We start from the raw sequence: 14,027 nt of genomic DNA, 5'->3' as shown, positions 1-14,027 counted from the left end.
TTAATCAGTAGGAAGATTCAGGTCATTGGAAGGTGAAGCTCTGGGGTTTTCTGATTATGGCTGAGGACTTTAAAGTCACCGAGGCCTGGAGAACCAGTGCACACTGTACTGTTCAAATACCACATTCTCCCTGTGCCCACCCCTGCCAGGCACCAGAAGTCACGTTACCTACAACCGTGGATTTCTGGAGAGTGCAGCGTGTCTGGACTCACACTCCTCCTGTGGACCGCCTGCCCTGGCTGCTCATTCCTGCAGTTCTTAGGTCCATTTTTAATGGCTCCCCTATTTCATATTTTACTGTATATTATACACATTTTTTGCTATTATTCAACAGAAAGGATTTCTCCTCTTTCTTCCACTTGGTGACATCCAGGGTGATTTTAAATTTTATACAGCCTATGTGAGGATATTCTTCAGGATTTTCCCAATTATACTGCTCTTGACTTATCAGTTCATATCTTCTGTACGCTGTGCATGAATGGGATCTTTGTGAATGGAGTTTCCCAGTGGTATATATTAAACTTGCTCAGCCAATCCTTCTATCTGATAACCCCACCCACCCCAAGTTGGTAGTGGCTTCCAAGACTTGGCTTTGTTTTGTTTCCTCTGAACCTTGTGAATGCTTAAATTCCCCAGGGAGCTTAACCGATCCCTGTTGGCTCAATTCTTATATGACCTTTGATAGTCGTAGGCACTGGTCACTCTCTTTTCTTCCCTTTGTCTCTTTCTGCCCATGCGGTAGTGACCTTGCTTGCTGCTTCCTGGGACCTCATTTTCTCTCCTTCCCCACCACCATGTCTTAGTCCTCAGTGTCTACCCACCCCAGCTGCACCCTGATTTTTCATTTTTAATTGACGTTCTGGCACCTGGGTGGCCTGACATCTGGAGGGAAATGGATCCTGCTTTGAGATCACTTCCTTCAACACGGCTTCTTCCCCTGCTCTCATTCTCCCTCTCCTCCCCCATAGTGGCCAGCTTCCCAGAAGGCTCCTTTTTTGGACCCTTCCGACCACCTCTGGTTCAGGTCACACAGTCACAAGCACTGTGCCCCTCCTTGTTAAAGTTGCATGCACCCTCCAGAGCCCTTCCATGCCCCTGGGGCAGCTGCCTGCATGCCAGCTGTGTGGCTGCCCAGTTGCTCTTGCTTTAGAGGAGAAGAAATGACTCTGGTGACTTTGTGCCCACCCACTCCTGGTATCCAGGAATGCCAACACCCTGGCAGACATAGTTTCTTCAGCCCAGTACAAATGTAGATAACATTCTCTCTGCCATTGGAATGATAGATTGTATTCTGGATGTTTCCCACCAGGTGCCTGGTGGGAACTAGTTCTTTGGAACCTGAGCCATTCAAAGGGCCTAGTAAAGATTTTTAGTGAAGATTTCAGGGTTAAGATTTTTTCCAAGGATGGCATTTGGGAATGTATTCTTACAGCCTACTTCTGACCCCTTTCCTCCCTCCTTCCCTCAGGCCATTAAGCTGGACTTTTGAGGGATGGAATCAGTGATTAAATTTGAGACTGAAAAAATATCACCCTGTTGATACCGCTCACCTTATCAGAAATCTTTAAAACAGAGCCCAGGAAAATCTTTCTCCCTGAAATCCTGGCCCATTGGATCATTTCACTCCTATTTTTAGGTAGTGATTACTAGAATAAAATTTGGAGTTAGACTTTCTTTGGGAAAGGAAGAAATTTTCTTTACTTTTCTAAGAGGATACCACCTAAGGCTAGCATTCTTTCATAAGTGACTGGGCAGTAAGATGCACCTGAGACCCTGGGTGTTGCAGGATTCTTGTCCAAACCTCAAATAAAAGTACAAGTCAACCGTTGTACAAATTATCCCTCCGCACAAAAAAGGGCGACGCAGGTTCCAGATCATGTTTTCAAAGCATGCTGTCAGCTCTCTGTGTGGGTCCCAGCCGCAGAAAGTCTGTCTCCACCTGACACCGCTGAGATTGGCATGGTTAGATTTGTTTTGGGCACTGAGGGTAGTTTTTTTTGCCTCACTATTGGTTGATCAACTAACTTTGAAGTCCTGGCACGAATAGAAGTGTGATGTGTGCAAACTGCTGATAGAAAATGCCAGTCGGAGAACGGTTTTTGCAACACCTCCAAAGAGTCACAAAGGATGCTTCTGAGAATAACCCCTGAGCTTGGTTAGCTAGTATCTTATTTTCTCCTGCCCGGGGAATTAGAAATGAACAGCTAACTTGAGACATTTATGTTCCCCCATTATCAGCTCTGCCCCTCAATGCTGCAACAGACTGTGTCTTTGTTCTTCACCTTCCAAAGGAATTATGCTCACCCTCATTCCAGATAGCCAGCAATACTTAAGGGAGAAGTGGTGGAAAGTTAGTCCACTGTCAGGATCCCTGCTGTGCCTTCTCTCACTGATACACAGAGCATTTCCCAAGTGCCAAGGACAGGATGGAAGGCAATGAGCCGCCATTTGCCTATTTAAGAGAAGTGAACTGCACCCATGTGGTCACAGTTGTCTCACCAAAGAACTCCCTTTTCACCCAATGTCTAAAAACCAATATCTGTATCCAAATTTATAGTATTTAATAACCTGCCTCCTTCATTTTGAAGGTAGAGTTTAAGTTTGCCCAATGGTAAGCAAATTGGTTCTTTGAGTGGCCCTTTCACTTGGCAGGGGCCATCGGTGGGGGATGACATGGGTGCCTGTGTGGTTTGCATCCATGGGTGTCCAAGAGGGTCACCTTGTTCTAACACGAGGTCCCAGGGTTCACATTCTGTTCTAAGGAGACTTGGAATTCTGTTCCTGTGGTATGCATCTCACCAAGAATCCCACTGTGGGCCCCTTACAGTTTTGGTCCTGCCTAGGACGATAGCCTACTTTCTAGAAAGGAGTGAGAACTGGGGACCAGCCTCACAAAGGGCCCAGGGACAGAAAGGCAGAGCCTGTTGAGGGATATGTCTCTGCTTTGCATCTGGCTTTTAGAATCTACCCATTAGTAAGAGGAAATGAAATTTGGGACAGGAGGGAGTGGGCAGGTACTGTCTCTCAGTCCATCTGGCTGTCACATTTATCAGCTAAATTAGCAACTGTGAAAGTAATAAGGAGCTTTCACACACCCACTTCCCTTTGGGCTCCTGTTTACTTAAAATACTCTCCTTTCTATAAAAAGTGATGTCGAGAAGTGCTTTACAACTTGTTTTGTTTGTTTGTTGTTGTTTGCAGTGCTGGGCCTTGAACCAGGGCCTGCACATGCCAGGCGAGCACTCTACCCTGAGCTGCACCCACAACCCTGCAGCAGTTTTTGCACTCTGTCAGCACAGCCGTTGTGTGGCAGTGCTGTCCCTTCCCTGTCAAAGAACTTCAGCAGCCAACAACTGTTCACTGATCAATTTGTTGTGATTTATAATTTGACTTGAATAAACCAAGTTAAATCCTCTAAGAATGAAAAGAAAAAAGCAGTTCCAGGAGAAATTAGCTCCTGGGCTTAATTCAAGAGGGCTAGAACCTTCTGGAACCTTCCAGAATCTTCTGTAAATCCCGGCAGTGGCAGGGCCTTGGTATTTCCTGCTCTTCCCTCGCACCTCCAGCAGCTTGGTTGACTCTAGAAAACCCACTTCTCCCAGGCATCATGGGCAGCTTGCTAGAACACCTCAGAACCTTCTCTTGCGTGCTTCCAGAGGGGCACCATTGCGCTGCTACACCAGGGAGCCATCAGCCTCTCTGCTGGTTCTCCTCTCCTACGTGCCTTCTCAAACTCTGGTTCTATGGTTTTCCCACTTGGCTGCTGTTCCACAAACAGTGCTCTTCTCTCATTTCCTACCATTTCTCGCCCACCTGTCCCCATCTTGCCACACCAGGATGTCATTTCCCCCCAACCTGCAGTGCCAACGGAACCCCAGATGAGCCAGGGGCCACCGGCGCCTTCAGAACCGTGACCTTGTTTGGCACTTGGCTCTCTGAGTTACTTTTCCTCGTCTGTGCAGCGAGGGGATTCCCCGGTCTAGCTAAACACTTCACAAATCTTGAGATATTTTTCCTTTCCTTTGGTACTGTTAGATAAAGTGCAGGAAGAACCACCCCCGGTTCTTCCGTGACCTGGAGTCAACCAGGGACATGGACAACACTGAGGGAACCCGAGCCTGAGGCCTGGGAGTGTGCGAGGCATGGGCGGGCAGTGAAGTGTCTCCGGTGGCCAGGCACGGGCTTTTCCAGATGTGTGGTCTTCGTTTAAACTACTTTGCTTACCAATGGCTTGACTGCAGCTGAGTTGGGTCAGCAAAATAAAATATCAATTAATGAAGATGAAAAACATCGATGGTTTATCTTGTGGCACCTCGGGAGCCTCGTGTCGTGATGACCATGGGCGGTACATGAGTTACGACTGATGACCCAACATTGACACTTTCACTGAAGTCCATACCTTATTCGACTCCCTTAGCTTCCCCCTGTGGTTCCCTTTCCATTCCAGGATCCCAGGATCCCACATTGCATTTAGTCGTCACACCTCTTTATGTTCTGACAGAGTGGCTCCAACAGATTTGTTTTTGATGACCTTGACAGTTCTCAGGCGTACTGTCAGCTATGAGTAGAGTTTCCAGTGGTGATTTGTCTGGTGATTTCCCCAAGGTTTGCCTGGGCTTATGGTTTTGGGGAGGCAGACTGCAGAGGTACAGTGTCCTTCACATCACATCACATGCTCAGCGTGGCTTCACAGGGTCGATGGTGACCTTGCTGGCCTGGCTAAGACTGTTGTTTGGGTTCTCCAAGCACAGGAACTGCCCCCACTTTCCATACTGTATGAGGAGGTCACTATTCACAGCCCACCCTTCAGGAGTCGGGGGTGAAACTCCACATCCCCAAGGGTGGCCGCTGCCTACAGGACCAAGGCATCACTGGTAGCACCTGCCTGCCTGGGCAAGGAGGGCCACCTGCCCATCACAGGAAAGTAGTCAAAAGCTGCCGTGAGTTCACAGATGCATGATGTGTTCCTGAGGTCCCCATGGAGCATGTCCCATATGGCCGCAGATGACGTGAGCCAGTGTGAGTGAACATGTGACATCTCACGAGTAGCCAGGAGCGGCTCATTCAGCACACTACGCCAACACCTTGGCCTCAATGGAGGTGCTTCCTGGAGTAGTATGGCTAGGAAGCGCCCTCACTTGAAACAATTCAGGGTTTTGCTGCTCTGGACCCAGTTCTGTGTTAACTGAAAAGTGGAAACTTGGTCCTTGACCTCAGAGGGTCCTGGAAAGATCTAGAAGCATTGTCAGTACTATTCAAGACCTCTGAGTTTGAATAATTAAATAAGATACAGTTTGGTTTGTCTTCCCTGACAGCATACTAGAAATAACATCTCGTTTTTTCTTTGTATGATTACTGTAGGTAGGAACAATATTGTTAATTTGTGTTTCCAATACCGCAGAATTGCTGCCCATGGAAAGTTCTCAGTTAAGAACGGAAATAAAGTGGAAGCCCAGAGACCTCAGAGTAAAGGCAGCTGGGTGTATTGACTTTCTGGGGCACTTGTGGAAGTGCTGGGGAGCCCCGAGACTTGAGGAGTCTTGATTCTGACAACCAGTGGTGAAATGTTGAGTTGGAACATTTTGGCAGGAAATAATTATAAAAGGCCTTGGAATCTTTGCATGAGGTAAGGTTCGTGTGAAACCCGTAGACGTGACACCTCCATTCCTTTTCTTTCTCGACAGACGTGAACAGCACAATGGGGTGCAAAGTTCTGCTTCGTCTTGGTCACCAGATGCTGCGGCGGAAGGTGGTGGACTGCAGCCGGGAGGAGAGCCGGCTGTCCCGCTGCTTGAACACCTTCGACCTGGTGGCCCTTGGCGTGGGCAGCACGCTGGGCGCTGGTGTCTACGTCTTGGCCGGAGCCGTGGCCCGTGAGGACGCCGGCCCTGCCATCGTCATCTCCTTCCTGATCGCCGCGCTGGCCTCTGTGCTGGCCGGCCTGTGCTATGGCGAGTTTGGCGCTCGGGTCCCCAAGACAGGTTCGGCCTACCTCTACAGCTACGTGACTGTCGGGGAGCTCTGGGCCTTCATCACTGGCTGGAATTTGATCCTGTCCTACATCATCGGTAGGTCCCAGCAGGCCTGGAGCTTGAGCCCTCCCCTACCATTGAGCACCACTCCAGTCCAAAAGAAGATTAGGGTCGCGTCCTCCCCAAGAGCTCCCTGGCCCAGGGCTGTCCATGTTGACTTTTGTGAAGGGTGTTCAGCTGCCTATGGGCATCGCTGTAGTGATCCACCCAGGGGGTAGGGGATTGGCAAGCCAAGTTCATTCCATTCGCTCGAGAGACATAGAACTAATAGTGTGTTTCTAATTAGTTAAAAAGTAATTTAGTTTCTTTGAGTATTTTTTCTGATTATTCAATACATCACCAATTGAAAAAAACTGGAGAAATATAGAAAAGCACAAAGTAGAGCTATTTAACTTGACAACCCAGAGAAACAGTTTCTCTTATTCATTCATTCATTCATTCATTTATTCTTTTAGGAAGCACAGTGTTTCTTGAGTGCACCTTCTGTGCTGGACATTAGGGATACAATGGAAGAACAAGTCTCAGAAGAGTTCATAAGAACTACTATTTGGAGTATAACCATTGCTAACACTATTGTGGATTTTAGTATATATTTTTGTACAATATGTCTCTTTATAAAATAAGATATAGTATATTTCTCATTGTTAGCCATTTTCATGGTAATATTGCTGATGGTTGCATGCCATTATATAGATTTATAAACATAGCACAATTTTATTGGATGTCCTTATGGGATGTTCAGATTGTTTCCATATATGTTGTTATAACAGTTAATTATGGTATCTTTAAATATAGTCATGATTATTTTCCTGAAAACTGTCTAACAAGCAGAATGTTTAGTTCCATGCACCTGTGTGTTTTTAAGGTATTTGTCCCCTCTGACCCTGCATCCTCCCAGGGAACCTGTTCCTCACAGTGCTCACCCTGGGCATTAGCATTAAACATGACCACCCAGCAAAAGAGCAACCAAACAAAATCTTTTTGGTTTGGTAGGTAAAAATGCTTTACTTCTCTTTATGATCTTGGTATTTCGATCACATCAGCATAAAAGAAACAAACACCTAAATAGAAGAATAAGCAAAGGCTATGAACAGTCGCTTCACAAAAGTAGAAGTACAGATGGCCACTAAATGTTCTTCTTTCTTTTTTTTCTTTTTTTTTTGTAAGCAAGTTTTCTTTAATATTGCCCAAAAAACCAGATGTGTTAAGTGGAGTCTTGTGACTCCTGGCTCATGTCTGTGTCCATTTCCTTGGGGAACCTGTACATGGTGCTACCCTCTGGGACATTTGTGGCCTCGTCTCTGCATGAGGGACACCACTGCCCAGGCCAGTTGCCAAAGATCAATGTTCAGACCCTTTGAGGGACACCTTCTCTTTCTTTCTAGAAGCTGCAGTATCTATTGAAAGCCAACAGAACTTACTCTTCTGAGTTCTAAAAATTCACAATGGTGTTTCTTTTCTTTTTTTTCTTTTTTTCTTTTTTTTTCAGTGCAACATCAAAACTTGTAACCACAAGTGGCTCTCACACTACACTGAAGTCTCTCAGTGGCAATGTAGCTATTTTAAAAGGACTGTTATGTTTTCAGAAGATTTACCTGAGCATAAAACAAAAACATTGAGCATGAAGTGTGCTGCTTCTAGACCAACAAATAAGAGTCTTTGTCAAAGTGCCGTTTGCCTGTGTAAGGCTCATGCATGTATTATGGAGATTTATTCCAAGCTTTAGCTACTGGGAAAGGGCAAATTTTCCAATGATTTTTTTTTTTAAGCCGTGATTCAGAAATGGGAAGTGGGTGGGCTGGGAAGAAAGCCCAGGGCAGTCCCTGGTGTCCAGCAGGGTGAGGTCTGAAGCCCAGTTGCAGGGATCTAACCTCTTTAGGAGTGCAGGGGAGACAGTGAGACCATCTCTTTTTACTTAGGTTGTGACCTTCAGGAGCAGAATTCATAGTAGGTTGTTGTTGAGGATGAAGACATGTGGTTAAGTTTCTGAGATGTTGGAAGAATACTTAGCATGAGACCAAATACTGAAATTGAATCCTGTGCAGATCACTATGGAAAAATTCTGTGGATAATTCAGACCAGTCACTGGCAAGGCCCTGGAAATAAAGGAAAATACTATATGCAAATATTGGAATTTTAGTGACATTTCCTGACAAACACCACTGGAGAAGCAGTGACTGTCTTCAGAATTAAATAATCGAGAGAGACAGAGAGAAAGCAGCCAGCTGCTGTTGGTCTTTGGGGTGCAGCTTCTGCTTGTGTTCCTTGTGGCTGGGGGTGCATGGAGGTAAAGAGGAGGGGCTTCGTCTGTGGTGCTGCACAGTGGGAACCCTGTGGCCTCTGGCTCAGGTGGTGAGAGCTCAGACTCAGACCCAGAGTAGTGCTGCCACAGCCCTGGGGTGCGTGGTGGCCTTGCTTCTGTTATGGGGTCATCCCCTTCCATACTGTCCTTGTAGAGGAGTTCTTGGGGTGCAGGTATAATCAGCTCTACTGCCAGGGGGGATCCTGCAAAAGGGGCTTCCCAAGCAGATCGCCTGCTGTGTCCCAGGACTATATCATGCAGTCAATTTCTTAAGTTGTCAGCAGTGTTTATTATTTTTTTAATGAAATCAAATAAAATTGATTAAAAGTTGTCAGAGTGCCTCTCAGCTGAAAGGGGTAACTACTGTTTTGTAAAAATTTTATTGTTTTATATACATATATATGTGCATGTGTATATACTTATATACACATATATGCATATATGTATGCATGTGTGTTTCAACTGTATATACAGATGCTTCCCGACTTATGGTGGGATTGCATCTTAATAAACCTTTCATTAATATGGAAATAACATAAGCTGAAAATGCACATAATCCTCCTAACATCCTAGCTTAGCAACTGTGTGCTCTGCCCTCTCACTGTGTCCCTCTGTAATCACAGGGCTGACCAAGAGCTGTGGTCACTGTTGCTGACCAACTTTGAGACAGAGGACCCTATCAAATATGGCTAGCTCCAGCAAAGATCTAAATTGAAACTTCAAAGTACAGTTTCTGCTGAAAGCAGGTTGCTTTCACCCACTGTAAAGTTGAAATACTGTTAAGTCCAACCATTGTAAACCAGGGCAAATATTTGTAAATATGTACATCTGAACAGGTAGCGTCGTGTGCATGGTGGGTTCCAGGCCCTGGAAGCCTTCTTGCACTTTTCTCTTCACTCCAGCTGCTGGTTGACTCTGTTCTGGCTTAGCACACACTGTGGTCAGGCTGCTGTTGTGGGGCCCCAGCACGCCACCTGTGACCCTGCATGGGCGCTGTGAACATTGAGCCTGATGACGCATACTCTGTTAACTGTTGTCCTCGAATTACCACACGTGCTTTGTGGCAGGTACGTCAAGTGTAGCCAGAGCCTGGAGTGCGACCTTTGACGAGCTGATAGGCAAGCCTATTGGGGAGTTCTCACGGAAGCACATGGCCCTGAATGCCCCCGGCGTGCTGGCCGAAAACCCGGACATATTCGCTGTGATTATCATTCTCATCTTAACAGGTAAAGCCACACCTTGACAGGGAGAGTGGGTTGGTGCAGTGGGGGGAGGTTCCTTGACAGGCTTTTGTTAAGTTTCTCTTCTTTGTTTGTTGCCCGGGGATGGAAGCCAGGGCCTTGCACATGACTGGCAAGTGCTCCACCACTGAGCTGCACCCCAGCCCTCTTTCTTTTTTTTCTCGTCTTTGTCTTTTTATCCACCCTGCCACCATTTTTTTCTTTCTTTGGCAATGCATGGAGACATCTGTTCATTTGTCCCGTCCTAAGGGCTTCTTATAGATTCACACGGGGTCGACCTATTGAATAGCCATTGAGTTGTATGCCATTTAATCAAAAGAGAGTCTTATGCTTTTTCATGTGCAAATATACCACAATGAGTCCTGTTCATATATATAATTATAAAGTACTAGTTTAAAAATAATAATGATAATAATAATAATAACAATGAGATCTGTAGAGTAGAAAAGTAGATCTGGGAAAAAGGAGGAGAGGGGAATGAGGTCTGTTGAACTATGTTATGTTCATGTATGAATACGGCACAATGGATCCCACTATGCACTAATGAAAAATGTTAAAAAGAAAGAATCTAAGGTATTGAACATAACTGTTCATGGAGTGAGATTTTTGTTAGCACTGAAGCTTCTTTGTGACTCAGGAATAGAAATCCTTTTGACCCAGTGTGTGACCATTTGGAAAGAAAAGTAGTTGTTTGTCTGCCAGGAAAATGCGGAGGAATGAGCTCCGTCTGTCACATCAAGGTATGATTGGGCATTTAGACTTCTTGGTGGTTTCACACCTAACAACCACCAAAACACCCTTTCAATAAGTAAGTTGTGGTTAGGGTGTTTTAAAATCCCAGGCACTACTTGACACAGTCAATGGTAACTTCTTATTAGTGACAGTCACGGGCATCTCGGCCACTACAATGGAGTTTTCCTTCATGGAACATGAGGTTAACACGCAGACAGATTCTCATCTGGGGTAGAAAATCTTGGATGAGTTTTAGAAACAACATGCCCTCCTTTACACACCACGTAATTGAAATAATTTCACACAGGCGGCCTCAGCAGTATTTCTGGTCCAGTTGGCAGGAAAACATGTATCAGAAAATAAGTGTGCACTACTACAGCGGGAGTCATTTTCATAAACATGAAAGGGGGACACTAGAAAACTGTATTGGCATGTGATGACATCTCTTCCCCCTCCCTCCTGTGATTAATTACACAATTTTCTTCTAATGTCAGTATTTCATCTAATTACAATCTAATATGTACAGCAGTTTTTATTTTAAAATGTATGAAAGGTGTCCATGGTAGGTCAGTAGTCTCAAGTCCTGGTGGTGATTGAGTGACTCTGGGCCGCCTAATGACTGTCAGAGTTTAGCCATGTGTGTTGGTCAGCTTCCTGTTACTGTAACATATACCCAAAATTATCATCTTAGAAAGAAGAAAATTTCCTTTTGGCTCAGTTTTAGAGGTTTCAGGCCATGGTGGTTTGCCTTGCTGCTTTGGGCCTGTGGTGAGCAGGACATCATGAACATGTGGCTGAGCAAAACTGCTTCCCTCCTGTCTGGAAAGTGAAAGAGAGAAAGAGGAAGGGACTAGGCTAACATCCCCTTCAGGGGCATGACCCCAGTTACCTAAAGATCTGCTAGGCTGCACTTACTCCCACTAGTGCTGCTTTGGAGAGCAAGGCTTCGCCACACAGGGCTTTGGGGGACACTTAGGATCCAAACTGTGGCACCATGGAAGTCCACAAATGGTGTGATCGCCTTAAGGTGGTCCTTAAGGTGGTCCTGGAGCCTACACCTCAAAGACAGTGCTGTCATGAGGCCCCTGTGCTGTTTTGTTTTACTTAGTAAGGTTTTATGTTTGTTTTGCTTTGTTTTAAAATGTGAGTGTACCAGCTACAGCCGGTCTAGCTTAGACATGATTTTATATCCAGAGTCCAGTGAGGAACCATATGTGTTAGTGGTTCCAAAACCACAAATAGTTGTTACAGCCAACATGACTAACATCCAAAGTCCATCTGAATAATCTTCGTCATCTGAAAAACTCTCATCATACCAACAAACTGGGCACAGCTTCTCCTCGGAGAGCATGACTCTGCTCGAGCAGATGGTTTCCCAGTACGTCCTTCCCAAGAGAGGGAGCGACAAGGTGTGCCGCTCTTCGTCCTCTGCTGCTCTCCATAAAAGGTAGACTGTCGTGCTCTGGATCTCTGTAGCCCTTTCAGGTCCCAAGGCGGGTGTCCTTCATTCCCAAGAGGATCTGGGAAGCCAACTCGGATATCTGGGAAGCACTTCATGGATTTGATTATCTAGATCCCTGCCCCTAGAAAGATAATTCCCATTTCCCAAGGTTCCCAGAGGTCTTTGGAGACTCAACACCATGTGCATTGTTTGCCACCTTGTCCCTGTCCTGTCTCTGAGGGGACTTAACACAGTGTGTGGTTGACACACTCAGGGTTGTCTCTGTGCCCTTTTTCAGGACTTTTAACTCTTGGAGTGAAGGAGTCAGCCATGGTCAACAAAATTTTCACTTGTGTCAATGTTCTGGTCCTGGGCTTCATAATGGTGTCAGGATTTGTGAAAGGATCCATTCGAAACTGGCATTGCACCCCGGAGGAAATCCAGAATGCATCCTGCCATCCCTGTCAGAACAAGTGAGTCCTTTCTCCTAGTTCTCAGCGTGTGATGGTTCTCTGTATTTGGTATTTAACCCCACACACACTTATTTGGGGAAGTAATTGTTTAAGATAATATGTACCTTTAAAAACTAGTATCATTTGAATTTGTCTTGTTAAGGTGATTTGCTTTGCTGCTTTTTACAGTGAAGTAGCTGAGGGTGTTTTTGGTTTGGAGTTTCTACTAAGGTTTATAGTAGTTTAAGATAGAACATTGCCTGATAAGGAAGGTGCCCCAACTCCATATTGTATGTAGCTCAGGTTGTCAGACTCTTATGGGTAATCTTTTCCCTTATTTTTGGTTACAAGACTAACCTGTGATTTCATATTCAAAAGATTTTCTCTGCAGTTCCTTGGTGATACCACTTTATTTTGAAACTTCTTCCTATAGTATTATCAGTGTGGGACTTTTATCAGAGGGCTCTTTCTTTCACATTTGACTTGAGCTGCACAGCCCTGAACAGGAGGGCCCTAGCACCCTGACATTTGCCTCTCAGGATGCCCAGAGTTGAAGGTGGGTGTTTTCCTCCCCTGCCTAATCAGTGCCAGGTTGTGGGCACAAGCATGACCCTATTTTTTCAGAAGAGAAAAGAGAGGATGGGGGACAGTGTGCCCAGGACTTCGGAGGACAGACAGGGAAGACACATGTCCCTCTGTCTGCATTCCTTTGGCAGGGTCCAGTGGGTGGTCACGTCTAGCTGCAAGGGAGGCAGAGGAACACTGTGTCCCACCAGGGACCTCAGCATTCACACAAACCGAGTTGGTCATTGGTTAAGGGTCAGAGGCCCAGCCACCTCCTGCAGTTCAGTGAGCCAGCGATGCTTGACTACTGGAACGTGAGCAGGGAGGTATTGAATTAGATGCGTGGAATATCACTAATGCTGCTATTATGTGGTTATCAGTTCCAATAAAAATCAGCCTTCCTTTTCTGAACGCTATGACAGAGAAATGAGGACGTTTAACATATCATTCCCAAGCATTCCAGAGCCATATTTATACCAAATTTATTAGTTCAAGGTGGAGTAAAGCCGATTCAAAATATGCTTTGAAGTGCTGTCATAGTAGACTTTGAAAACTTTGAGAGCTGTTTACAGGTCAGGAATGAAATGCAGAGAGCTCCTCTTGTTTCTTGGTTGCCAGTTGAAATTTAATTTTATTATCTCTATCAAGAGATCGTGTCGGTGACGGTATTACTTTCATCAGCCGTCCTTGTGCAGTTGCCCTGGAGATGATGAACTGTACTGGCCTTCGAGACAGAGCAGTGTTTGTTGCCCTGGTCTCCTGGTCTTGGGTGGTGCTCTTCGGTTCTGACTAAAGACCTGGGACACTGCTGTCGGGGTGGCAAGGGACCAACCACTTTAAGAAGTGGAATTCTTCAGGCCTGCAGCAGAGCTGGCTCTTTGATTTTATGAAAATTTCCAGCTTTAGATTTGTGTCTCTGACAATGGTCGTAAAGTCTTGCATGAAATTGCTTGTCCCTCGAAATACCAGGGCTTTCCCCAGCCAAATGATGACTCAGGAGCTTCAGAGTGCGAGGTTGGGAGGCCACACTGTGGGATTTTCTGATGCCTTTTCTTTCTGTGACTGGTAAGGAAGGCTTTCAGTCTAAGTTGGTTTGTCTCTGGGTCTGGGATAGGAGTGTCACCCTACTGTCTGGATAGCTCCTTGCCGCCCCAACTTGTGCCACCTCTGGCCTTACCCAGTGTCCTGGAAATGGCTAACATGAAGTAACACTAATTTGTTCTTGCCACCTGGGCGTCTGTTGAGGTTTTGTTGCATGGCGTC

General features: G+C 45.7%; 1 protein-coding gene across 3 annotated transcripts in view; it reads left to right on the top strand.

Annotated features, from left to right (window-relative positions):
• The window catches only part of Slc7a1 (solute carrier family 7 member 1), a 74,716-nt gene that overhangs the window by 44,001 nt on the left and 16,688 nt on the right, over window positions 1-14,027 (top strand). For all 3 annotated transcript variants that reach the window (XM_047553074.1, XM_047553075.1, XM_047553076.1), the window contains exons 3-5: window positions 5,685-6,068; window positions 9,402-9,560; window positions 12,047-12,221. In XM_047553074.1, the coding sequence (XP_047409030.1) occupies window positions 5,699-6,068; window positions 9,402-9,560; window positions 12,047-12,221 (704 nt within the window). In that variant the 5' untranslated portion in view covers window positions 5,685-5,698. The remainder of the gene's footprint in view (window positions 1-5,684; window positions 6,069-9,401; window positions 9,561-12,046; window positions 12,222-14,027) is intronic.

The sequence above is a fragment of the Sciurus carolinensis genome, chromosome 5, assembly GCF_902686445.1.
Source record: "Sciurus carolinensis chromosome 5, mSciCar1.2, whole genome shotgun sequence".
Taxonomy (NCBI): domain Eukaryota; kingdom Metazoa; phylum Chordata; class Mammalia; order Rodentia; family Sciuridae; genus Sciurus; species Sciurus carolinensis.
Note: the sequence above shows the minus strand (reverse complement) of the source record. Positions and strands in the feature narration are given on the sequence as shown.